At 38.2% G+C, this 16,483-nt stretch overlaps 1 protein-coding gene and 1 pseudogene across 1 annotated transcript; one reads left to right on the forward strand and one right to left on the reverse strand.

Moving 5' to 3' along the window:
* Positions 1-2,996: 2,996 nt before the first annotated feature.
* Positions 2,997-5,458, reverse strand: LOC131333730 (uncharacterized). The gene is made up of 2 exons (XM_058368438.1): positions 4,955-5,458; positions 2,997-3,324 (listed from the first exon to the last, which is right to left on the reverse strand). The coding sequence occupies exons 1-2, from the start codon at positions 5,078-5,080 to the stop codon at positions 3,136-3,138; spliced, it is 315 nt and encodes a 104-aa protein (XP_058224421.1). The 5' UTR covers positions 5,081-5,458; the 3' UTR covers positions 2,997-3,135.
* A 162-nt stretch (positions 5,459-5,620) lies between these two features.
* On the forward strand, positions 5,621-7,263 carry LOC131333688 (uncharacterized; annotated as a pseudogene).
* Positions 7,264-16,483: the final 9,220 nt, after the last annotated feature.

Below are 16,483 nucleotides of genomic sequence, written 5' to 3' on the forward strand. Positions count from 1 at the left end.
TCTTTCCTTTCCACAGGTTTCAAACAGAGCTTTTTTTGGTTTTCCCGATTCATCCATCAATCGAAACAATTGGCGAGAGGGGTAATAATTTTTACTTTTACTTTTACTTTTTATGGCCTTATTCGTTTGGTAATTTTGGGTATTTTAGTTTTGGTAGTGAGTGGTGAGAGATAAGATAGTGAGTGGAGAGAGAGGTAATAATTGGAAAGATAGGTAATGAGTGGAGAGAGATAGAGAGAGAAATAAAATTAATAATTGAAAAAATAGGATAATGATTGGAAAACAAAATTAAAACAAAGTAAAATTTGAAAACGAACAAGGCCTATAACTTTTATCCAAATATTTCAAAAAATAATCATTTCCAAGCAAAAAAAAAAAAAAGAAGTCAAAAAGTTGGTTTTTCTTGGCTTAAAATTGGATATTTCCAAAAATATTTACCTATCCAAATATTTCAAAAAATAATCATTTCCAGCAAAAAAAAAAAAAAAGTCATAAAGTTGGTTTTTCTTGGCTTAAAATTGGATATTTCCAAAAATATTTAGGTAAGAGTAAAAAATATTTCCAAAAATATCTGATTACTCCCGTCGAGATAAATCAATAATTCACAAAAGTTTGACATAAAACTAACAAATGTAATTTTTTTCCAAATAAAGATAAGCTCTAAAAAGTGCTAAAAGTTAAGGAGATCAGCGTCTTAAGCCGAACAAATTGCATCTTCAAGGCCTGATTTTGCTTAAGATAAGTCCACCCCATCCCTTTCTCTCCCTCTATTCATCGATAAATATTTTAGTGTCTTGGGACACCCAACACTTTTATCCACACCACATATTTGTATAGGGTTCATACACTTAGTATTAGGCCTCAGAAAAAAGTGGTAGATAAGGGTGGCTAAAAGTGGTAGATAAGGGTGCTAGGCCACCGCGAATCACCAAATAAATTTTCCCATTCCCACCCGTCCTCCTGCCGCAGTCTAATATTTCTTTGTCTTTGATGAATTAATTTCTGTTGTTTGTAGTAATATTTTTTCTATTTTAGATTCATATAATGAAAGATGAATCGAAAATGAAAAAGATCCTTCGAAAAAATAACAATTGGAAGAAAAATTAATCCAATAATCATTTGTATGAGTATCCACCAATTTCACACTTACATTTGGTTGAGCTGCCCTAAAAATCTGTACCATGGAGAAGGTGTTGAATACACAGCAAGAAGAGGTTCAATCCAATCCTCAGTTAGCATGCATATTCATGAGAATCAAATTTTCTTCAGTTAACCACCTTTGTATTTTTTGTCTCGTTGTATTTTGTTCGTTGTTTTATTTGTAATTTTTTTCTGATTGATATAACTGGTATGATCGAAAAAAATTTCCTCAATTGCCACGCGTAAACTACAAAAAAAAAAAAAAGAGTCAAAAATACGATTAGACCTGCCTTCAGCTGAGACACAAGGCTAATTTTCTTTCCTCAGTTGCCCTTCGTGGCTCCTCTGCTTCCACACCATTAACACATTACTCATTTTCTTCTTGTTGGACAGAATCTGCACTTCGAAGCAAGCTGATCGAATCTATTTTAACTTCTCCTACTCATTCTTATCTGTTGCTATTGCCGCATTGGCAACGGCCTGAACAGCGTCTTCTGACAATGACGGCGCAGCCTTGTTGCTTGATCAAGTTATCGTAGCAGCCGGTGCAGAAATAACTAACTTTCCTACTGGTGGTCTGGTGGAACCATTAGGTGGCTTGGAGGATTCATCTAGATATGCTTTGTTCCCATTCTGATCAGAGCAAGGGACATATTGCTGGGTTTTGTTTTTTGTTTTTGTTTTTTTTTGTGTGGACAAAATGGTAATAACTTCATTGATAGAAAACAGAAATACACAAGATAATCACTTAGAAATAGCATTGGCGCATAATCAAAAGACTAGAAAGCCACAGATAAACATGCAAGAATGCCAAAAAACCATCAGGTGTTCAAGTTTAAATGGGTTTGGTGTTCAAAGTTGATTTGAATAACAATGGACTGACCTTCGAATTATACAGATTATCACGAATAGGAAGAATGCTCATTGGAATACCCTTACGGCTCAATGTAGAGCCACCAATGATTACCTGATTAACAAGATGCATAGTTTGGCAAAGGGATTTATACGGCATATCGATAAACTAAGACTTAACTTGAAATTCATCCCTTGATTACTTCAGATATCACAGGCATATCATTGCCAGAGTTTGAAAACACCAATACTTGCACAAGAGTCTCCACACTTGAGTACTAGAGTACAAGACAGGAAATAGAAACTAAAATGACAATTCAATAGAGAGAACTTGGGCAAGCAACAAGCTTCAAATGTATCCACAAACCATACCTTCCCTGTGCTTATGACACATTATCGTCGATGCTCGACGGGAGATTTAGAGATTCTCATGCACGCCAGTTCATGAGTTTGCAAGATCAGCATTCAGCATAAATTAAGTTTGCCCATGAAAATTATGCAAATCCACAATTACCTTTTGGTAAACCTCAAAACTTGATGGAACAGATTGTTGATGAACTCTTGTTCACAGAATCCAAACTAGTTAGTTAGACAAGTTTCCCAGCACCAGCAGATGAGTTTATATATCCTAAGGTTGCACAATTCTTAATAGGTGATGTCTCTCCTCCCATCTCTCTCAATAACATCAACAAATATCAACATCTACCTATATCTAGGTACAAAAATTCACATAACTACTAAAGTAACATATTCTCAAGTAGTCAAGTGTCACAACCATCACCAAATGCAGAACAATCAAAGCCAACCCCAACCTCCCAAAAAGAAAATACTATATTAACGTAATGGTCACCGACAGATAAAATCCAACTCAGATTCAAAAAACTCAATGGCATCAAAAGACTATCTCTTAATGAAAATTTGATGAAAATTTGATGCATAAAGAAGTAAAATTTAGGATACCAGGCCAAGTGCATCTGCAGGAGAAACACACATCACAAGCACTGTAAAATTTTCAATCTGGGCCCCTGAATTCCGCGGCCCAATGTAGCCCAAGTAGTTGACAGAGGTGAAAAATTTTACAATGAAAACTGTGAACAGGAAACTAGCTTGGTCACACAATCGACAATTACATGGTGGTCTTCATCAAGCAGATGTGGAACGAAAGATGCAGAAATCAGGTGACCAAGAAACTATGCACTGTATGAATTGAAGTAGCTTTGTAACCGTGTTGAAGACCAGTTCAACTTCTAGCGCTGATATTGGCATTCTTCGACGTCTGTAACCCCTTTCTTCAGCAGATAAGTTCTCCCTTGAATACGTTTGCTTCATATCCTGCCAAAACCACAAGGATTTATAGATTAAGGAGATACAGAGTTAAAAAGCACAGACATACCACCATAAGTACAACTGCCAATGGAGAAAAATATAAAACAAAACCTTATTGAAACGTCACAATTTTATCAGTTGCCAAAGAGCCACTTTTTTTAAAGCAACTACCAACTCTTCCACTCTGAAGTTTGGAATCATAAATGCATATGACAAAGAATGTGCCCATCGGTTAAATGAATTGTCTCAGAAGTTCAATTGCTGCTGTATGGTTCTTATGACATAATATTGCAAGGAGGGTGTTTTGCAAGGATGACATAGAAACAAACAATTTAACTGCTGCTATGTGCAGGATTTTGTATAGTCCTGTTTCTAAGTAGCTTCAATCAGATTTAAAGGAGCTAGAGGATTTTCATATCGCCAAGCATTGACTGTCTTTCAGGTTTTGTTGGCCACAAAGTACCAATGATTCAACCTAGAGGCCACCACAATTGGATTGAACGGCAGAACTATGCTTTGGCCGTGGTCCCCCTTCATTTTTTTGCGTGTTGCCCTCTTTATATGCATTTATGTGTGGTTAGGGTAGTATGCTGCAAGTTTTCAAGCATGACTGGCCCCTCCCACACCTGAATATTTAACAACTTTAATTAGGGGTCAATAAGTAACTAATCAAAGCAAAATGTCCTCCTGCCTATTTGGAACTCTCCCACCTGACTTACAAGGTTTTGCTCCTCCGAAATGAAATCGTAGTTCCACGCATGATGAGATTGGTATAGGAGATTTACTTAGCCTTATCAGTCTTACCACAAACACAGTATCTTATGAATCCTCAACAATAAGAATATCTGGAGTTAAGTCTATACTTATCAAGCCTGATTGATTTACGAGCAAAAAATCTAATGAACATTTACTGAAATCCTCCATGAACGAAAATTCAGCATTCACCTTCACCTGCTTAAAGATTAGCAAGAGCCGGAGCTGGAAGAATACACACACTGCCTATTCGGGACACTGAAAACAGAGGTTATGCTGAGACAGATCCAAGTCTCCAAAATTACCTCTAATCGATTACTTCAAACTAAACTAAATTGGTAAAATACCTAAAAGAGGCCCAGTTCTAAGATAGCCGCAGACATTGATCGGTACCTCTCATTGACAGGGAAAAAAGCAACCTCTATTTATTCCAGAGGCTCCACTAGACAGTGTAACTAATGGATGAAGTCCTAGACACTACAATAGTTAGTTCCAGTATTACCCATCACTCTGTCAATCCACTTGGTTCCAGACTAGGCACGACCCAAGATCATCGTTCCCGTTAGTTACCGAAGATTGAAAACTTTCTCAGGCCTATCTCATGCACAGTATGAAAAAAAAAAATTCTTAAATCCAGAATTCATATTTACCCAAAAAACACTTGGCAAGCGGAAAACTTATTCCCAATTTCGATTACCACCTTCAAAAACACAGCAATACATCCTAAGATCTCTGCCTAATCCTAGTCATTTGAAGTCTCTATGATTGCGATACCTGATCAATATGATATAGGTGTAAGTATTCACATGGGAAAAAAGTTCGAAACGGGAAAAGGGAAATTTAGCATCTGAATGAATGAAAAGGGGTGAAAGTGAAAACAAACCGTTGCAACTCCATCCCAGTGTCTCCCAGGTTTGATTCCATAGCGATTTTGGGGACCATCCAGCTTCCTTCTTATCCAGCTCTGAGTAGGAATTTCTTGAGGTATCCGAAATCCGGATTCTTTCATTCATATCCTCGTCTTCCCCTAGATCCGGTAGGACAAGTTCCGAATACAAAAACAAGGGGGCGAATTCTATGAAATTTAATATTGTTATGTGTGTGACAATTTTCGTGCATAGCACGGGTTCGATGCTAGTTGTTTTCAACATAAAATTTCCCAGAAATTTGATTCATGATAATCGTTATCCTATTCCTACCCAAGAAAATTCCTAAAAATTTATTTCCTAATAATTATATTCCTATTCCAACTAAGATTCTGGTCCTGCAAATATAAAGTGAGACTATTCAGTACTCTTGCTCTTGGAGTACCAGAATACTTGCCCACCACGCATTAAACGTCGGAGTCACATACTTTGTTATACAATCCAGCCATAGCCTGATCTCTCTCTCTCTCTCTCTCTCTCTCTCTCTCTCTCTCTCTCTCTCTCTCTCTGCGCGCACGAAGAACATGTCGCAAACTCTGTCCGTCTATCGCCCATCTGAAGAACAGATCGAAGATAGCAAGTTCGAAATTCAAAATACTCGAAAAGATTTGTGAAAGGTTTATTTGTCATCCCTCCATGTTTTGTATGCAAAATCTGAAATTTGTATCCAAAAGTTCTCTGTTTCGTACTCAAAATCTGGATTCATAGAAACCGACCAAACCGAACCAATAATACTCAAACCGAACTGGTCGGTTCGGTGAGAAAACACGCCAATGACCAAGAACAGATCACACAGAGGCACATGCCGGGGATGCGATCGACGAATGAAAGTATCTGAACTTAAGAAAATTTGTTCGAGGCCTGATTTGGTAGAGGTTTGGGATGTGACTTCTGCTCACCCTAAGTTATTGGTGTTTCTCAAATCGCATCGGAACTCTGTACCCGTGCCACGACATTGGAGGAGTCATCAGAGAAAGTATTTGCAGGGGAAGCATGGTATTGAGAAACAGCCTTTTCAACTCCCTGATTTTATTGCTGCTACGGGGATTGACAAAATCAGGGAGGGCTACATTCAGAAACAAGAGAAGCTTAAACAGAAGCAAAGTGAGAAGATGATGCATCCAAAGATGGGGAGAACTGATATCGATTATCGGGTTCTCCATGATGCGTTTCTCAAGTACCAAAAGAAGCCGAATTTGACAGCACACGGCGATATCTATTACCAAGGAAAAGAGTTTGAGGTCGAGCTAACGAGAGAGATGAAGCCTGGGATGCAACTATCACAGCTATTGAAAGAAGCAATTGGTATGATACGAGGCGGCGCTCCTCCCCCGTGGCTCATCAGTATGCAGAGACATGGTCCACCTCCTTCTTATCCAAACTTGAAAATTCCTGGGGTGAATGCTCCTATTCCTCCCGGTGCTAGTTATGGTTATCATCCCGGAGGTTTGGGCAAACCTCCTGTCAGTGAATACGGGGATGTCTTTGGGGTTCAACACCAGTACAACCAGGAGGAAAAATTAGTCGGCAACACCAAGCATTGGGGTGATTTGGAAGAAGAAGAAGAGGAGGAGCTGGTGTCAGAACAGACCGAGGAAGAGGAACAGACCGGGGGAGAGGAATCAGAGGCCAACATTCAATCTGTTGGCATTGAGACACCGGATGTTATTGATCTTCGCAAGAGGCCAAGAACAGAGCCAGATAAGTATCTTTATCGAGTACTTGACAAAAAGGATGAAAGGATTGCTCCGGGGACCTTACTTGGAACACCTCATGTATATGTCGTTGGCAGCTCTGGCACTCAAGACAAGACTGCTGCCAAAGGGGTTGATTAATTGTTGCAGCGTCGGAAATCAGATGGGGTTGATGTCACATTACAACCGGAAGAGTTGGAAGTAATGGACGATGCTTTGCCTGCAAAGTATGAGCTAGTGAGGGAGGAGGAGGAGGAGGTGGAGAAGCTGCGTAGTCTGCCAGAGGACTTCAGCGACATGGTTGCTAAGTATGATAAGTATATGAATAAAAAAAAGGCAGGAAAAACAGGGCAAGTTGAGGAGAAATCATATCAGGTTCTAGGATTTTTTGCTTTTGCCATCGCATGTTTGAACGTTTGGCTGCTGGCCTGTATTTTTGTTTACTTCTCTAGTTATAATTATAACTTGTTGAGTAATTTGGAGCTGAGGGCTGAAATCCAAATTCATCCTCTATAACCTTCCAGCCTTACTAAGCTGGATTGTGTGATTTTCCCTTATATATGAAATAGTTTGAATAAACTATGCATATTTTTCTTTTCAATACAGTTTCGATTTTCAGCATATAAGTAACCCAGTACTTCCATCAAGAATAAAGCAGGTGTTCCACACGTTGAATGAGGGCAGCAGTTTATTGCACGAGGTGAATAGTACATCACGTGCTTGTTGCCTGTGCCATTTATAATACAACATGTTATGTACCGGTGTTATCACCTTATCATGACGTGAATTATACATTTATAATACAACATGTTATGTACCGGTGTTGTTATCTTATCATGACGCGAATTATACATCACTTGCTTGTTGATTGTACCATTTACAGTACAACATGCAAATGCACAGGTACTATCACTTTCCAAACAAGAAATACACTTGTATACTGGTCTCAGTTGGTATTCTGCTACGAAGGCCCATGTTTTTTAAACTACTGAGGGAAAAGACTCCTGTATTTCTTATGATGGCCTCAGTCCAGGCAACTGCAACTTGACAAACCAACAATGGTTAGGCTGCTAGTGGTGTGGTAAACCTTTCCTAAAATAAGGTTGTCCTTCGTTTCACATTTGTCAGGTTTTTGTTAAACATACTTCATAGCGTCTGATCTTTACAAATGTAGAATACCAACTTCTACATAATCCTTATTTTCTTTGGAGTTAAACTTTTATTCGCCGCTGGTAAAAGCTATACTACTGCGCGGTTCCTTCGAAGTACATGTTAGAACATCTTTGATTCCTTTTGTCTGCTGTTCTAAGAAACCTCTATGCTTTCTGTTGAATGGGTTTTTCCCAATGTAAACTCCACTGTCATGGACCAGTTGAGCAATGTTGACTGCATCATTTATGCTATGGAATCCCTTTTTATTTCCATCTGCCCATCTCTGGTTAGATTACGAACCTAGTAGTTCAACTGCCAATTCATCTACTCAGGATGCCTTATTGGCCAAGATACTTGGGAGCCCATGATAAAATTATAAAAGAGGGATTTCCCTATAATTTCTGGCTTCATATTATGTTCCCACGAATTTTGTTTTGCATACCTGATCTGATTTTAAAACTAAAATTTGAATAAACCCTTGGTCATGGATCTCATTTCCTGCCTTATTTTGATTTCCTTTTACCGGTAATTGTTCTCTATCTTCGTTTTTTTCTTTTCGCTTGGTAAAAAAAAGTTTATAATTACCGGTTCGTTATTTAGGGAAAAAACCTGAAAAATTCTTAAGTTTACTTTGCTTGTATCCTTTTAAACTATGCGCAATGCTTAGGGTTTACTTGGGATGGGGGCGAGTATCTCGTCAAGGTCTAGCCCAAAGGTAATCTTCTATCTTGTTTTTAGGTATGTGCTATTTTAGTAGAAAAGAGCTGTTTGAATTGATGTAGAATCATGTTAGCAGTTCGGAAACATGAAGAAGCTAACTCCTTCATGATTGATTTTTCTGATATAATCTTGAGGCCCTCACTTTGGTACTTGGATGGCACCAATTTTATCTTAAGGTTGCAGCCATAAACACCTGGAATGGCTGTAAGCACGCTTGGCTTGTCGACGTTGTGGTGTCGCCGTATTGAATTTATTCATTAGAAGGTATTTCTGCTGAATGGTAAGAATAACACTTTTAACGTGAAGTTACTAGTAATTTCATGAACAAAGTGGAGCGCCATCAGTAAAAAATAGAGCGCGAATATCAAAATCCCCTATTTGATTGTGACAAAGGCACGACACCAAAGAGATGAAGGAGAGCTTTATATGTTTAGATTCGTCCAACAATGAGATGGTAAATATCATGTCGGATCTTACTCAATACTATAAATTTCCTAACTGTCATATTTTAGATTTAGCTTCAGATTTTGATGAATGTTTTATATTTCCAAATTTCAGTAAATATTGAAAAACTTGTTTGTTGCGGCTACGAGTTTATGAGAATTTCATTCTTATTTTTAAAATTTTGTGCTATAGAATCTCAAAAGCTACCCAAACCCATCTTTGAAATTTGGATAATTTTTTTTCCTTTTTCAGGTTCTCAAAATATCTAGATTCTAGAAATTAGTTATGTTGAATTTTTGACAACATTCTATACTTATATTTTTACAAGCTAGAATCTAAAAATCTATCAATATAATTTGTCGCAAACACCCACATTGGGACCCTAGGCAAACCCACAACACGGGGCCACCTCACTTTTTAATTTTTTATTGACAAAATAGATATTCGTTATCGTAAATAACGGCGGAGGGAAGAAGGGACTAGTGGAGGCACGTGACCCTACTCTGATTTTGCATTTTGTATTTACGACGCCACAACAAGATTCAGTCTCCTATTAATTCCAAATCTACTCTAGAGTTGCAACTGTTTGAACTACTAGAAGCACTTATACAATGAAAGAGCAACAACTCGAATTTCAGTAATCACCACTCAAAATAAATACTAAAACCTTGCCACTATTGCCTGATAGGACAGATCGTTTGTTACTCAATTGCCCAGTCAGAGTTTGCAAGCATTGCCATTATCAAAGAAATAATTGCCCACATAATACCGATAAAAATGCTAACAATGTTGCTCAGTTCAACTATTTTGCTGCTTCATCTAGTATTGCTGGTAATGTTGGTCCCGCTGCTTTTGTTTCCCCAACCCGCAGTGCTCCGGCGTCTTCAGCATTTAGTAGTGATATGATATCAAGGATATTCTCACAACGATGGGATCATAAAAGACTTCAGACCGGTCCTTGATTTCTCTTCGCAATTATAGATTGAGGGTTCAATGAGAGTGGACTGCCTTGCGTCATTTGCTATTGATCAAAGCCTCTATGGGGCGCTCGCTCCGGGCAGGTTCGGATCCTGAAGAAACTTCTCTCCGTGTCAAGTAACCCTGCTGCTTCATCTGCTGTCTCAAGTGAACTTGCACAAGATCCATGGTACAAGCCATAAAGAATGGCTTAATTGTAAGAACACCCCCTAAACTATCACTTTTTAGCAATTTCACCCCTTTAAGTTTAAATTCTAGCAACTTCACCCCTCTAAGTACCAAATTTGAGCAACTTCACCCTCTCCCCCATTTTCCGTCCAATTCTGTTATGGAATTTGGATGGAAAGTTCAAAATTGGATGGAAAAGTAAATCAACTTACAAAAATGCCATTTTACACCCTTTATAAAAACTCTCCTCTACACCAGATAAAACTTTCTTTCTTTCTCTCTCTCTATCTCTGCGTACATGATCTCTCTCTCCTCTCCTCCACACCCACCTCCACACCCATCACCAGAAAAATCCTAAACCTAAAACCCATTTATGCTCCTCCTTCTACCCCAGAATTACCCCCTCTCACCACACCACCCCACACCACTAGCACTACCTCCACTCAACACCTCCACGAGATCTCAACCTTGTCCTCCTCCTCCCTCTTACTACTCCTCCTCCCTCCTTTTATATAGTGGGGTGGATCGTGGTTTTTTTTATTTTTTCAAAATTTTCCAGCGGCTATGGGTGGGGCCTTTTTTGGGCTACGGGTAGCCGTCCAAATTTTTAACATTGCACAGATTCTGATCTCTGGCTCTGGGTAGGGCTTTTTTGGCACTACGGGTAGCAACTGGGTAGAAAATGGTTCTTACTCTGCATCCCCCGGATCCATTTCCAATCATTTCTAACACATCCATAACACTCCCAAACCACCTCACAAAATTTAAAACACAATTTCCAACACCCCTCCAAACATCCGGTTCCCTAAGCTCGAAAAATAAATGGAGACTCAGACTTGGATCATATCCTAAGTACGCCAACAACTCCAAATGATGCAAATAAGATATTTACACTATCCAAGCATAAACAAAACCTGCTCTTTTTAAGCACAATAAGATATTTACCAATTAGGTGTTAAGTGTCAACTCAACCTAGATTTATATCCCTTGGCAATTTCTATTTTTGAGCACCCCTTCCGAAACACTGTAACAGTCATAGACTCATGCCAAATGATGAAGTTATATATCCAAATTTGCAAAAAACTACTATGATGATTCAAACCATAACTAGATGCTTATTGTTTGAAAGCAACAAATTTTACTATTGCAACTTATAAAAGTATACACCAATCGTACTGCAATCAATGGCACAAGGGTTCCACATTCCCATTGATGCTCCACGGACCAGGACTATCCGCACGCCGAGTGACGTGCATCCATTTCTCTCCCCAATATCCACTATTTTTGGATTTTTCACTTAGATCTTTCAACCACATCAAACTAAAAATTTAAAACAAAATACTACTTTTTGGTAATTCAGCCATTGGCCTCCCACATTCCCATACCATTGCATGTAAAGCTTGGTTAGGAAAACCATACACTATACATTAGGCCCCTAAAGGAGTAACTTGGCCTACAAAGTACTATGCAGTCCGTGGTGGTCAAAATCCTACAATTCGGGATTCGTATCTTACGATTCATATCGTCTCCTTTCAAAAACTATACGTATCCGACCCCATATCCTTTATGAACCACAATGCCCTGCAGTTTTGAAGCTAAAAAAGCTATATTTTTTGAACACCACAACCTTGGTGTTTGTAACCACCAAACCCTACTCTTTTTAAGCTCCAAAGCTTGCATATTATACAAATGTATTTCCAGATTACACAATGTATTTTCAGAACAAATGAAGGACACAATTCCATTGATCAAAAACATTCAGTCCATAATTCCCATAAAGCACCCCAAAAATAATGAAGGACACAATTCCATTGATTCCAAAACATAACAGATTGTCAACAAAAAATACCCACAAAAGATCAATACATAGTACCCATTCATTACATTAAAAAGAGAAGTGTCATTTGTAGATACTAAATGAGTACTTTCAAATAAGTCAACATAAGGTTACAACTACTGTTGCCAAACTAAGATAAAGGTTCCAAAAGACTACTAACAAGTCAATAAGGTTCCAAAATACTACTAAATTTGGTTTTCAAGTGTTAGCCTTCTGGGTACTGGTTAGGGTTGATGATTCTCATTGGGATAACTGTCTGGGGCTAGTTGTCACGTCCTCGATTTTAAACATAATTATAAATGATTTACATAATAAAAATACTCACAAATATCCGTACGGTACCCAAAAGATCACTGTGTTCTCATTCCCTTAGTTACACTTCCAAGTCAAAAGAATTACAATTTAAGTTACAAATGCATCTTTCAAAATAAATTTACAAAGATGAATAAGTAACTCCTTCGGTTAGCTTTCAAAAATAATGTCCACACTCCAAGCACGCCAAGCAATGCAAGCTATGGTCCCGGGTTAGCACCTAAAAATAATATAAGGCTTGAGCTACACTAGCCCAGTAGAAAAGTCTACGCAAACTCTATATGCAAATGAGCGAGACGAATGAACGAATGATGAAAGATCACAAGACAACGGAGGAAGCACAATTTTCATGAACAAGTGTCCCAAAATCTCCAACTTTTCTTTTATTCAACCCATAAATCATACCCGCTCAATTTATGTCTCAACATGTTGTGTCGTTTGTGTGTCTGAGCCGAAGCTCCTGCCGGGCTAATTTTGGGACCCCGATATCCCCTGCCAAGCACCCACCTTGAAGGTTAGGCCTTGAGTAATTATTTTGAGCATTAGTTCCTGCCAGGCTAATTATGGGACCCTGATATCCCCTGCCAGGCACCCACCCGTCGATGGGCCCTGAGTGTTCGCGCGTCGTTCACAAGTTCAAGTGTATCGTTCGTACAAATGTCGTGCAAGGAGTCCAAATTTATCACTTCACGGTCCTACCAATTTTGAACAATCTTAAAGCATGCCACGTTAAATAGGGAAACAAGTAAGGCCACCAGATTTCTCATTATGTATGTATATAATAATATAAGTACCCTTAAATGGTCCAAGGCTTTGGAAAAAAAGAAAGAATGGGACTTCAAGCGTCAGGGAAATTTTTACTTTTAACAGGTTACCTACCGGTAGGAAATGGGTACCTACCGGTACAAACTGGAAACAGAGGGGACACAATTTTGGCTCGCAAGAATTCTACCGGTAGGAGAAAAAATGGTACCGGCAGGAGTTCGAGAAAAATTAGTAATTCTACCGGTAGAAAATAACTTCTACCGATACCAAATCAAAACAGAGAGTACATATTTTCACAACAACAAAGTTCTACCGGTAGAAGAAAATATCCTACCGGTAGGAATCCGAAATTGGCGATTTTTCATCAGATAACAGATTTTGATCCAAATCAAACAACAACCAATACAAGCTCAAACAAGGCATGGAAATACTCAAATAAGACATAGAAGAACCCAAATAACATATAAAGAGAGATAGAATTTCCTACCTCAAGTATCCAAACCGAAATCAAGAAGATTGTGCAAACTCTAGCTTTCAGAGTCCAAATCAAGCAACAATACACCGAACCAAGCTTTGTCCAACGCGATACAAGCTCGAATATACTAGTAGACGATGGAGTTAAGCTTGATTGTTGTGAGTTTTGAGTGATTGGGTGAGAGAGTGAGAGAGATCGAGAGAGAGCTGAGAAGAAGAAAATGGAAAAAAAGAAAAAGTTCTCCTGGTATACACGGCACACACACATGCACTAATTGCACCAACACCCCTGATTTCCATATTCTCTCACATTGACCCCCAACTTTAATATTCTCAATAATCCAACACTTATTCATTTATAAATTATTAAAACATATAACGGAAATTTACGGGTCTCTACACTAGTGCTTGGCATTGTTGCACTGCCAGTGGTACTACCACTCCCACAAGATGCTGCAAATGACCCTGCTGGATGACTCCAAAAAATAGCACTCCCTATCATTGTCGATCTCATCCATCCCTACATTTACACACATGTACATGCACCTTTTCAAATTTTCATTCATACATAATACTACTACTAAATTTATAAACTATTCCACCCATTCATACTTGTGGTAATGGCAAACCAACCCCTTGGGGCTATAGATGTTGTCACTAGTTTACTTTGACCTATACCTCCGAACATTTCAACCATGTCATAATGAGAAGTCAAGTTAACTAATCCATCATTCATGTCATGCATTGAAAGTTTATAAAACACAGTTACATGTTTTGTTACTCCATTACTATATGTTAGTCCATACCCCATTCGCCTAATTATATCCATCAATTGATAAAAGCTGAAGGAATCTGGATCTACCTTAATAACCCCATTCAAGTATTTAGACTGCGAACCCCTTACTAGTTTACCACCTACGCGTATGAACAATGTACACCTGAGCTCCACCATGGTTTCTCTGCAACAATTAACTTAGATTAATAACAGGAGAGGTATAATTGCATGTGAGGCTCATAATATGGCTTATAATATTGCCTACCATGAAAAGGACTTGTAACCTTTTGATCGTGAAAAAAACTAAGAAAAAAAATTATTATCGTTGCGGAATTTCCATTAGAGAAACGAAAAAGAAAAAAATGGAGGGTGTAAGTTAGAAAGAAAACACGGCCAAGGGGATAGAATTCAATCAATATGAAAGTTAGTTTTGGATTCTGGAACTTGACTACTAAAATCATTCCTCTACTATTGCTTCTATTCCAAGAATCATAGATAGTAAAATGATTACAAGAGCTCAATAACAATGAGAAGAAAAATATTCAGTAACTGTTTCCCTTTTCCTTTCTAAAAATCCTAACCAAGAATTGTTATAGCCCATAATGGCATTGGATTTGTTTTTCCTTTTCTGAGAACAAAGTGAAACTCTAAATGCCTACAAGAAAGCTCAATACACAAGCAGAAAATGGTTAGTAGTTGTTTAATCCCAACCATGAACAACAATATTTTACTCTACTACTAGAACACAAAAAAAATTTAATCCCTTAACTGAATACAACTTTTTTAAACCCTACTTTACTATATTAACAACAATATTCTACTATTAAAAGACAGGATTTTTTAAAACCCACAATTGAATATGACTTTTGTAAGCCCTAATTTACTATATTAGCCGTAATCCCTAATCCCCAAATCCCCGATTCTTTCACGCCAAATCTCTCAGACTTGCGGATTTGTAAGGGAAATCTATTTTTTTTTATTTTGTTATTGATATCTTGAAAATTTAGGGCTTATTAAATTCGAAAACAACAAACAACAATAAATGTTTTTTACTCGGATGCATATCAATAAACATCAAAACATTCAATTTTTTAGCCTTAAATCTCAGAAATTTAGGGCTTATTAAATTCGAAAACAAGAAACAACAATAAATAATTTTTTAGCCCTTATGCATGTCAATAAACATCAAAACACCCAATTTTTTTTGCCTTAAACCAACTTAACTTAATAGGGGACTTACAGATGGTGAAGAATCAGGTCGTCGTCGTCGTTCTCTAGGGAATTAGGTTGGCGTCGGCGTCGGCGTTGTACGTCGTCGTCTGCGTCATCTGGAGGAGATGTCTGGATGGAGGAGAGGAGAACTACGTTGGGTGGGTTTGGGTTTCCATCTCTGTGAGAGTGGAGGGAGAGAGATAGACGCAAAAGAGAAGAGAGAAAAGAAAAGATGAAAATAATCGAAGGAAAAGAGAGAGGAGATATCAATGTATTTTTTTTTTAAAAAAAGGGTACCTACGTAATTTTGTTGGTCTCTATCCATTTTTTTAACGGAAAATGGGGGAGGGGGTGTAGTTGCTCGAATTTGGTAGTTAGGGGGGTGAGTTGCTTGAATTTAAACTTAAGGGGATGAAGTTGCCAAAAAGTGATAGTTTAGGGGGTGTTCTTGCAATTAAGCCTAAAGAATCAGTATCTATCTTGAACGTGGCTAGGTATTGGATTTGTCTCGGTCCTGGTTCATGGCTCCTAGTACCTTGTTATCTAGGTTTTATTCTTGGGTTTCCTGTTTAGACTAGCCTATTAGTCATGTTTCCTAATTAATCTTTGTTTCCATGTTCGGCATGTTTTCCTAATTTGTTCAAGTTTCCTAGCCGCCAAGTCTTGTAGTGTGCGTGTATATATATATATATAGAGAGAGAGAGAGAGTTAGGTTCCGGTGAGGGATCCCTCATTTTATTAAAATGCGGGACTCCCCTTCCCGATTGAATTTCGATGATCCGAGCCGCTCAAAGTGATCAGAACGTGATTTTAAGGGTCCTCGTGAGAAATTAGCAAAAAAAATGACCAGGAATGGCTTCATCCGAGCAATTTTCATTGAACGGTTCAAAAAAAACTGCTCGGATGACGCCCTTCCCGGTCATTGTTTTTGCTGATTTCTCACGGGGACCCTTAA

The sequence above is a fragment of the Rhododendron vialii genome, chromosome 7a (genome assembly GCF_030253575.1).
Source record: "Rhododendron vialii isolate Sample 1 chromosome 7a, ASM3025357v1".
Lineage (NCBI taxonomy): Eukaryota > Viridiplantae > Streptophyta > Magnoliopsida > Ericales > Ericaceae > Rhododendron > Rhododendron vialii.